Source organism: Curcuma longa, chromosome 16, assembly GCF_044706935.1.
Source record: "Curcuma longa cultivar G26 ecotype Majalengka, Jawa Barat chromosome 16, ITB_CL_G26_1.1, whole genome shotgun sequence".
NCBI lineage: Eukaryota > Viridiplantae > Streptophyta > Magnoliopsida > Zingiberales > Zingiberaceae > Curcuma > Curcuma longa.
The window spans coordinates 10,792,019-10,803,481 of NC_133876.1; the positions used below are offsets into that span (position 1 = coordinate 10,792,019).

Sequence of the window (11,463 nt, forward strand, 5' to 3'; positions counted from 1 at the left end):
TTGCAAATCTTCCCATGTCTTCTTCATCCTCAATCAGTCGCTTTTTTCACCGTTAAAGTCGACAATACCACCCCTTCAATTATCGTCTCCCGCTAATTCACCAGACCGCAATCTGAACAACTATAAATTTAAGATAAAATTTTATTTAGATTTTTTTTTATTCTATACTATTCATATGCTATGCTTAGAAAAATTTCTTCAATTAATATCCAACTCTGTGATGATCGTGAAGTACTAAATATAAACTATAGTTTTTTAATTTACATCTTAGATGATCATGAAGTCGATCGTATGAAACCAGTTGGGTGATGGATTCAATGAAAGAAACTGATGGTCTCTGATACTGATACATCAGCGAGCTGCAGTGATCTTGGAATAGGGGGCATGTCGACATCTACAACGCCTTCAAGAACCTGAACGACCTGTCCCATGGTGGGTCTGCAACTCTCCTCATTCTGAATGCACCAGAAAACAATCTTGCAAGCTCTCTCTAGTTCTTCCAAGTCAACTTCTTCGTTCCCCACCCCGCTGTCGAGCACACTTGCAACCTCACCTGAGATGAGTTTGCTCGCCATGGACGTCGGATGATAGTGAAGACAACTGCCTTGCTCTGTTTGCTGCACATTTCTTCTTCCAGATATGATCTCCAACAACATCATGCCATAACTGTACACATCGGCTTTGGTTGTGATGGCAACGCCGGTGATCCATTCGGGGGCGAGGTATCCCGGAGTTCCTCTCAACGTCGTCACGACTCGGCTGAAGTCTCTTCCCATGAGCTTCGCGAGGCCAAAGTCTGCTACTTTAGGATTGAATGAAGCATCAGCCATGGCCGAAGATTAAGCAAGTTTCCATGCCAAACAAAGCATGGCCGAAGATTAAGCAAGGTAAAGAGTACCGGCATCAGATCGGTTATATTGTTGTTGAAGATTAAGCAAGTTTCTGTAGGGATCTATATGAGCGAAAAACCGATTAAACCACATATATCGCAGCGAAAAACAGGATCCCTCCAGAAGATCCATGCGAAAACATACTCGTTTGACGATTCTACCTACTAGAATCGAGTTTACCTTCGATGTGTGCCCTTCGCAATCCCGACAGCAACTCTTGCCTTCAAGGTCGTCGGATCTCAGCACGACCAGTGTGTTCGCGCCTCTATGGTATCCATACGAACACTAAAATGGAGAAGAACCGAACTGTGGTGCTAGCCACAGAATAGGGTTCGGCCAAGGGAAGAAGAAGAGAAGAAGAGGAAGAGCAAGGGCATCCAACAACCCCTTCATCAAGAGCCTCTCACCCTCTTTTATAGCCCACCATGAGATATAATGGATGAAGGGGAAATTAATATAATATTAATTCCGAAATTAATATTTTATTAATTCCCATGCATCTCATGCAGAATATCTTTCTCCTCTTTTAATGAAAGATCATGCATCTCATGCATGGCAATTTTTCTCTTCTTTTAAGGAAGATAATGCAGCTTTTTAATTATCATGCATCCCATGCATGATAGCCTTTAATCAAATTCGAATTTGGCTTGTGTGACTTGAGTCCAACTCGAGTCTCACACAATCTGAGCTGAGTTGAGTCTAACTCGAGTCCAACTCGAGTCCAGCTCAATCCAAATTGACACTAAGGGCTAATTTTAATAGTTTCCATGCCAAACAAAGCACCCTGTGGTATTATAGGAATAAGCATTGCAGGAGCAATCGTTCAAGCAAGCCAGTTCACATTCTTCTGAAGTTCCAGCCATGGCCGAAGTATCAGCTTCGTCAGGCAGCCTCACATTCGTCATCATGAAGAAGCCATCTTTCTGAGAATCGATTGTATTCTTCTGCTCACATTGCAGAGGAGTGATCCTCTCGCACCCAGCGGCTTTGTCGCCCAGATCCCAATCATTCGGAGACTTGATCCTGAATCCTTTGATACAATTGCAGGCGGCGGAGGAGGTGAAATCATTGCAGATGCCGAAAGGTCCACAGAGTGCAAAAACAGAGCACCTGAATCGAGGCTGAGTCCAATACAAGACCCAAGATTTAGAACTCTCTATCCATGTCCATTGTTGAGACAGGCCAGAGACAGGATCAAGAACATTTCTAGAGATCATAGCACTCCTTTTCATTGTCAACAAATAAGTAGCCATAGCCGAAGTTCCTGCTCGGAGCTATCTCAGGAATGGAGGCAAAGGTGTTGCCATTCCAGAGTCCACTGGCCCAATATATCCTGGACGAATTCCACAACATATAGCATTGGTAGTGTTATGGGATTAAAAGGATACAGACGAGGTTAACCAAGTCCTAACAGGTGATCGGATCAATCGCACCCGAGGAGGCACGGGACACCTCATGTAACCCCTCCTCGCTCGCTCTTCTGAGGATGAACTGAAGTCCACTTCGGTTCGGTCGCGCCCCCTCCTCCTCGCGCGCCATGCTGGGAGACAAACCGAAGTCCACTTCGGTTCGGTCGCGCCTTCTCCTCCTCGTGCGCCATGCTGGAGGACGAACCGAAGTCCACTTCGGTTCGGTCGCGCCCCCTCCTCCTCGCGCGCCATGCTGGGGGACGAACCGAAGTCCACTTCGGTTCGGTCGCGCTCCCTCCTCCTCGTGCGCCATGCTGGGGGACGAACCGAAATCCACTTCGGTTCGGCTGTACCCCTTCTCTCACCCGCTAGTTTCCAAGGGCCACTCCTTCCATCATTTGTTATGATGATCCCACGTGTCCTCTCACCTATTTCATCACGACACGTGTCTGAGGGGACTGCTCCTTTCTTGCAAGTCAACGAGGCCACGTGCTCACTGAACGGGTCATACCTCGGACCATACCTTTAGACATTCTCTAGGACACACTCATAACGTTAATGGAGCCTTCCGTGTCATGTCAAAGACATGACATTTCAGAATCTCCTTCCTTAAAAGGGTTAGTGTTTCAGTGGAGAAAGGTACGCGCACACGAGCTCTCACATTTTTTCTCTTCTTCTTCCTTGGCAGTTCCTCATCTTCGCTCACTAACTTAAGCATCGGAGTGGTCGCGCCGGGGAGAATCCCTGGCTCTCCATCTCACGGGCTCTTTCTTGCAGGCTCTCTAACACCACCAGGGAGGCGGATCTTGGACGAGATGCTGTAGAGTGAGCTAGCCGTCTCGTCCGAAGGTGCATCTCAACAGGACAGGTAGGTTCCTGCAGGATCCACATCGAGGGTGAAGATCCCAGATGCAGGATCGACATTTGTGATCGATTGGTGAGCTTGTCGAATCGAAGTTTGGCTCCGGGAAGCCAAGTGTCAGTGGGGTAATCAAAGCTCTGCCAGAAGATGAGAGAGGAATTGGACTCGTCCCTCAGTTGAAGGTTGCCGGTGTCGAGTATGACAGCGACTGTGGTGGAGTCTGAGGGGACGGTGACGTTGGTGGACCATATGATGGAGGAATTGCCGAGGAGGAGGAGGACAAGGTTGCCGTCGCCGGAGATTCTGAGCTCTGATGAAGTTGGGTCTTCGACGGGGGTTCCTCTGTTGGCCACCCAAACTGGAGTGAAGACGGAGATTTTGTCGTACCAGATGCCGATGTAGAAGTTGAGGGAGGAGCTTCCGGTGGGCGTGAAGAAGCCCAGCCTGAAACTGCCGCCGACTGAGATTGTGCTCTGGTTCCCTCTGAGAGAATTGTTTGCAGAGATCGCATCGATGGCGAAGGAGAAGGGAACATGGTGGAGCACTGCGAAGGAGCATAGGAGAAGGAGAGATGGGGACGGGGAGAAGAAGAAGCAGCTGGCAGCTTTAGACCAAGGAGCCATGGCTGCTCAAAGCTTTTGTGGATCATGGAAAGTTTCTGATTTATAACAAAGAGAAGAAGAAGAAGAAGAAGAAGCCATGGCCAGCAAATTGCTACGAGATGATGATGAACACCACGGAAGAATGGGATGCTCCCGTTTACTTTACATTGATGTTTGCGCCAAATACGTATGTTCGTTGATCATTAATTTTATAATTTTATGGAATAAATCGATCCAATCGATTAAATTTAAAATTTTAATTAGATTATTTTTAAATTTTAATTTTTAAAAAAAAATAATTAATTTGATTCCATTTTCATTTTAACATTTTTTATTTTGTTAATCCGAATTAATCAATATAAAAATAATAATTTGTAAATTTTAAATAAATAAATTTATGAATTCTTTTAATTGATAAATCTTCTATAAAATTTTTTAATTATTTTAATTAATTGATATTTGATTAATTTATTTTATTTAATTTTTATTTAAAAATCTGTTCGATTTAATTAATTTAAAAAATTTAATTTAGTTTGATTTTAATTAATTTGATTTGATTCGATTCGATTTTAACTCATCGCGCTTATGTTAAAAGTAAAAGAAAAGTATCCAATATGACAGAATCAAATCAAGCTAAATAATAATGTAATAATTATTAAAATATTTTTTTCTTATTAATTGGTCAATTAATTGACTCTTGTAAATTCAATGTACATTGTACCACTGATACAAGAATGAATAATAGGCTTTCTTTTTAATTCTCTCTAGACCAAGAGGAGATCATGCCCTGGGAAGCTTTTTAATAAAAGCCATAGGCTTTCCCTCTTCTTAATTAGAGTCATAGGGGAGATATAAATGTACATAGAAATTAATTCTATGAATATAGGAGAGATCTTTTGAATTTTTTATATTAATTCTATGAATATAGGGGAGTTATATATATGCTTAGAAGCTCAGCTCGAATAGAAAAATGTGTCTAAGTATGATAATCATGTGATTGGGTACGAAATTAGACAAAAAAATCAGAGATTATCAGGGTTTATCAGTAATATAATCAATTGGTGACTATCACCAATCGATTGCAAGCTCGAATGATTGATACAAAAGGAGCTAAATCGATCAGACAATCAAGTTTGGGCCACCAATTGATTGATAGGTCATATTAATTAATTAGTGGTCTTATAGTTGGCCACAGAATGATTCAGAATCAATTAGACAATCAAATTCGATGGGTTTAGCCTTGTAGACACATTACGAATGTGACAATCGATTGATGATATTCATTAATCGATTGGTGATATTGTTTATGGGCTCAATACCTCGCTAAATCGATCACATGGTTTGACTGATCCATGGTAATCGATTGTCATGGTTCATTAATCAATTGATGGGTATAATTTTTATTAATGGTGCCATAACAATCGATTCACACACTCCTGACTTTTACTCCCATGACAACCGCCGCTCCCAAGGGTATAATAGTCCTAATTTGAAGTAATTCTATGATTTTCTAAGATCATCACCAAGTCTTATTCAAAACTCACTAATAAATCTATAATGTTCAGAATTTTAAAATCTTAACATGATCTGAATTAAAGAAGTCTTAAAAACTTTTTAATGATGTTGATGAATGAGTATAATAGGTCTAAATCTTTTAATGAGTTCGAGATAAGATATCTCAAGACGGTACAAATTTCAAAAATTCATGACTTTCTATTTAGGCTATGAGTATGATTACATTTAAAAACATACAAGAAGTGCAATGAACTTATTTCAAGTATTTTTGAGATACGTAAAATCATTAATAAATTTTGATCAAAATGATAAATCTATAATGTTCAAAATTTTAATATGATTTGAATCAAAAAATCCTTTCTGATGTTGATGTTGTTGGTAAGTAAGTATAGCATGCTTAAGTTCTTTAATGAGTTTATATCAAATTATTTCTAAATTATAAAAATTTTAAAAATTATATTTTTAAATCTACATCATGGAATTCAAATCTAAAACATAGTTACATTTAAAAAAACTCTTAAAAGTATAATAATCTCAAAATGATTCTGAAATTCTTACAAAATATTTCGAACTCATTCCACTTTACTATTATAAATTTCTATCGGTAAACTAACAGAGTCAACTACAATCCACACATGGACCATGGAAAATTTGAAAATCGACTAGGACAATTGATTGTTCACGTAACAATCTACTGATGATGATAAGTACAAGAGAGAAAAGTTGGCAATCTACAACTTTAATGAAAATTGAAGAAAACGTGCAAACTCCCATGCAAGCATAATTTAACCATCAAAGTATAATGCATCAAACGACATCAACTTAAATCAGCGTCACAGGTTTTCTTTTTAAAGCAACTTCAATATGATCGACTTAAATCCACTGGTTTCATGAGGTGACCATGTTGAACTGAAACCTTGAGAGCTGTTGAGGAATCGTAGAGATAACAGGTCCATACCTCTGCATCAAGATAACAATATGCTTCAGCTACGTAGTTTTAGTTTGTTCCATCGGAAAACAACATATGACTAATCGAATATGTTCTGCCATGTTAAATGTTCATAAGAAATCTTACTGCATTAAAAAAATTACCTATGGTTAGGAATTAAAAGTTTGCAGTAAGATAAAACATCAAATACTCTAGGCAGTAGCACCAAGCAAGTTTTCCATGTGTCTTGATACACAGGCTCAAAAAGAAAGGGAGAATGAAAAGGCTTGCTTCAATTGGTATATTTTTCCTTGTGCAAAGATATTAGAATTGGCTTCAAAAGGTTATTATAGATAGTGGTATTTCTAACGACTAAGTAATGCATCTGCAATTATTGTAGTTGTGCTAATCTTCAGGGAAACGGAGATAAATGCAGTGTTTAGATCTTGATAGAAGATGATGTTACCTGAACATTGTCATACAGTTCAAATAATGGAACAGCAAGCAACTTCAAGTTCTTGGGAACAGCAAAATACTCTCTTTCTGAGAGGTGAACGATGAAAAGTTTCTTGCATTCCTAGAAGTAGAGGCGGTTAGATTTAGTCGATATCACATTCCACAGATATGGCCCCTGATGTCAACTTACCTTTGGCTTAGTAATGTGAGGAGGGCAGTATGGGTACATTACTGTCTCAAAGTTTGGCCTCCACCAGGTAGCAACACACTCCCCAATCTGCAAGTTGGCAAACAGTAAAACAACCTTTATAGAAGGTTCCTTAATTGGGCTTCCAACACAAACAACATACGCATTGCAATGTTTTAAAGAAAAGCAACTCATGATAAAGCTCACTTAAATCAATTGACGATTCCAATAAAACAAAAAGGCATCAGAATGCCATCAGCATATCATTACCTCGGAACTTGATTACCCTGCATCTTGCTATGTGTAAAATGGCCTAGGTCAGTTGCCTGGTCATTATTTTAGCCAGTGACCATTTTTGTCATCCTAAAATAGCTTCCAATTTTGAAGGGGTTCCCCAGCCATCACCCCAAAGGAAAAACTCAGTACCTACCCAGGGTCTCTCTTGATCAAGGACTTCTTTACCTCTTAACTAAGGCAAACAATATTATGAATATTCCAGATAAGAATATCCAATTTTAAGAGGATATTAACAGCTGCCTGTTTTGAGGGTGTACTTTGAAAATCCCCCGTAACATTTTATATGCTTGCCTTTTCATGTTTGAGAAAAGTAACAAAATGGAGACAATTGCTTCACAGAATATCAGAATATTAGAATGTGATTCCAACTAAATAGACGGTTATCTTACCCTCCAACCACTTAAGAATGATAAATACAAGTGCCAATTATATTAAGTTGCTTACATCAATAATAATAATAACGTATTTTAGGATATAGCGATAACAATGTTTATATATCATATATTATTTTTAGTTATATGTTATATTTGTCAAATTTTATAATAGTTAAATAATATTTTAAAATGAATATCCCGAAAGGGTTAATATTAGAAAAGCAAAAGATATTACCAATTTACCATCGTACTCATATTGATGCATTCATTAAACCTATGTTAATCTCACTATCTCATCAATGATTTAACACATTCCTAGAAATGTAATTCCTTGAAAAAATAGTTCAAATAACCATGATGAATACAATTCTACATTATTTTCTCTTGGAATGAGATAACACATCCCACTTTCTCATCAATGATCTAACACATTCCTAGATATGTAATTCCTCAAGATGATATTTTAGATAACCATGATGAAAGCAATTGTACATTATTTTCTCTTGGAATGAGATTAGCACATCCCTGAAATGAAATAAGCTTGTGCTACACAAAGAAAGCAAGAACATGAAGACAAAGGAAAGTTGAATTTGTTTAAATACCTGCCAATTAGGCTGAAAGGAAGCTGAACTTGGAGCAAGTTTGCTTGAAAGTTTCCGTTTCAGGCCCTCAATTTCTGAGAGAGCAGTCACAAGAACAATCAAGCAAGGACTTGGAATGTGCAATTTATAAATATGGCTCAGAAAAAATAGGGACGCGAAGGCACATAGATATGAAACAATACTGCCTACCATTTTCTCCAGGTTTCAGACGTCCACCGGGGAGTTTACAGAAAGTATTTCCTATTTGCAGTAGAAGTATATGTGGGTGGTTGTGCTCCTGCACCTAAAGAAATGAGCAAAATGGTTTACTGAACGTGCAGGGCACAAATATGTAATTTGATGAAAAAAAGTTGAGCTAGTGATGGACTACCATTAGGATCACAATCACATGAAAGGGCAAAAACAAAGGGAAACAGAAAAGCCAACAAGATAATGGTACTACGTGTAGTTATTTACCAACAAAATCCCTTCGACACTTGTCCGCATGCCTTCTTTCATATAGCTGAGGCAAAAGAAGCAATAAAAAATTTAAAATTATTAAGATCCAAATCAATGTTAAGCTACAAGAGAACAAGAAAAAGGGAAGTCCAAGACATTTTACCAATATAATCCACAAAACCATCACCAAGTCATCATCGTTATCAAATCAAACCATGTTTGCCCCAACTATTTGGAATCAACTTTACAAATTATCCCTCCATTTAACTTATGCAAGCTATATTACTACTAATATTCAATTTCATTGAATCATTTTTATTACATTAACAAAAAAATTTCTGTGGTCTGCCTCTACCCCTTGAATCATCTATTCTAAGGCCCTATTTACCTAGAGGAAAGGATAGGATCGCATCAATATTGAGGAGCTCTCCCTTGTGTACTTGCTCATCCCACATATGGTTGTTGGCTTAAAATCGTATCTGACTAAAGCTGGGTGGGCATGTCATTATGTCTGCAGAAGCAAAGAGAAGAAGGTTTTTTCCCCCTTCCCTTCCACTACGCATGTGAGATGAGGCCAATTTGGCATTGCGTGGGATGAGGCGAGATCAAGTAGGAGATAGATAATTATAGTGTACTACTACATTTGCTTCTCGCAGACATATTCCTATTGGAGTTGGAGCTTTTGCAGGTCCTTTCTAATTATTGATCATTTTTATTGCTTTAGTCATTATTTAACAAGGAGTAGCCTTTTCCCTTAGCTCTCACTACTTTAGTCATTATTTAAAAAGCCATAGCCTTTTTCCTTAGCTTTTTCCTTAGTTAGTATTTTTAATATTTTATTCATTATTTAACAATTCCATTGCTTTTACTATATTTGCTTCTCTTAGCCATAGTTGTTTTCCAGAGTAACGTATAAGAGGTATACGAACTAAAACTGATTCAACAATCATGATTTAGCAGTAACAATCTAGAAAACAATGGTTGCATATGAGACAAGAAGGTGGAACTACAAAGAAAAAGAGAATCAAAATGAAGTAACCAAAGTTCTCTTCAAGGTAATAATCCTGGAGATTTTCTGAAAATTAGGCTTGTGTATGCTTACAAACCATAGGTTATTACCCTAAATCCCTCTGGTGATGATTTCAATCCAATCAAAAGCTTCTTCAATCACAATTCGGCGGTGAATGTCAAAGACAAAAAGTACAAAAAGAAATTGCTCTAATGTGAAACCTTGTAGCATACTGATAGGTAAAAAGGCTTTCTACATTGAGCACTAGATGATTGATAGAAGTAGTTCGACATGGGAAAACATGGGAAAATCTTTGCAAGCAATGTTCTATGAGAAAATAAGGGGGGAAAAACAAAATTACTAAAACCTAAAATTAGAATACAGATGAATAAAGTTCCTCCAGGCATTTCAACATGCATCAGTTTACTTGATTATACAGAGAAACCAACTAACAATATCCAATGCCAGATTGACATAAACCAATTATCCAACATAAGTCAAAGACACTCAAACTCCATTAACCATCAAAATATTACCTGTTGAGCTTATACATAATAGGGAACTCTGCCAGAGGTGGCTACAATTAGGTACAATATCCTTCAAGGTGATCTAATAAAAAATCACATAAAACAATTTGAACTGCATAACAGCCATGTACTTTAAACAACTGATAACAAACATCAAATTGATTTAACACCAAGATAGTATTTGTTACAATCTTCATATCACTTACCAATTCACCGTAATTCTATCTGCCTATATTGACACCCACTAATTCTCTATCATTTGTGAGAACAAACAGAACAAATTGATGAAACACTGAAGTAGTATTTGTTAAATCTATTTTCATATCACCTACCAACCCAAAATAAGTCAGCTATATGCACATATACCAACAAATTTTCATTCTCAGCCATTTGTGTTTTCTAAAAAATTGAGAACAAACAGAACAAACTGATGAAGCACCTAGATACTATTTGTTACATCTATGTTCATATCACCTACCAACAACAGTAACTCTGCTATATGCATTGTCTGTCATTCGTGTTCCAGCCACCATCAATCTATCAATTAATACTTAGAATAGATCCTGTAACTTTGATAGAGTGGGCAATACATTTACCACAAAGACGTACCATAACCGTCAGTAACGACTTTATGAACCAAAGTATTTAAGAATCAGAATAAAAAGGAGGAAAAAGGCCTCCTTTCTTCACAAAGCAATGAACATCTATATTGGATGCTTGAGCACGCAAAAATTATCTAGTTTTCACCTCGAAATCAAACTCCAGGGGCACAGAAAATTAACAAAAGAAATGGACTTAACATAACATATGAAATTAGGGTTTTAAGTTACGGGGATAGGGAAAGCAAGTGATTTAGAATCCCGGTTGCAATAGCGGCAGAAAGTGCAAGGGAACTGAGAAAGAAAGGGCATACTTGAGTTTCATGCGGGCGAGACGATCGGCGACGGACGTGTCCTTCTCCATCTTGGGCTCCTTCGCCCCGAAGGTGTAGTTGGAAAGGGGGTAAGTGTTTACCACCGGAGACGACACCATCTCTCTCGCCTTCACCTCGAGCTCCTCGCCTCCTCCTCGTGTGCGCCGCTCTCAGCAACACCGCTGCTCTCCGACGGCGACCACGGCCAGGAAGCGAATCGCCGCAGGGAATGGGTGTTATAGGCGGCGCAGGTCGGGCCGGGCCGACCGGGCCGAACCAATGACGATATCGGTTCAGATTCATGTGTTTTGCAGGCCACACCCAAGTTTTCATTATTTCCCAATCAAGCCCTTATATTTGCCCCACCTTCTCCTTAAAAATATACGGAAAATTAAAAAGTACTTTTGACAGATTTAACTGTAAAAATTTTGATAATTCAAATATCGATTTTTCG

General features: G+C 38.4%; 1 protein-coding gene and 1 pseudogene across 1 annotated transcript; both read right to left on the minus strand.

Annotated features, from left to right (window-relative positions):
- Nucleotides 1-314: 314 nt before the first annotated feature.
- On the minus strand, nucleotides 315-3,784 carry LOC141847054 (G-type lectin S-receptor-like serine/threonine-protein kinase At2g19130; annotated as a pseudogene).
- A 2,169-nt stretch (nucleotides 3,785-5,953) lies between these two features.
- On the minus strand, nucleotides 5,954-11,216 carry LOC141847676 (pre-mRNA cleavage factor Im 25 kDa subunit 2). The gene is made up of 7 exons (XM_074735739.1): nucleotides 11,010-11,216; nucleotides 8,579-8,624; nucleotides 8,312-8,405; nucleotides 8,123-8,196; nucleotides 6,853-6,939; nucleotides 6,673-6,783; nucleotides 5,954-6,238 (listed from the first exon to the last, which is right to left on the minus strand). The coding sequence occupies exons 1-7, from the start codon at nucleotides 11,126-11,128 to the stop codon at nucleotides 6,167-6,169; spliced, it is 603 nt and encodes a 200-aa protein (XP_074591840.1). The 5' UTR covers nucleotides 11,129-11,216; the 3' UTR covers nucleotides 5,954-6,166.
- Between the last annotated feature and the right edge of the window lie 247 nt (nucleotides 11,217-11,463).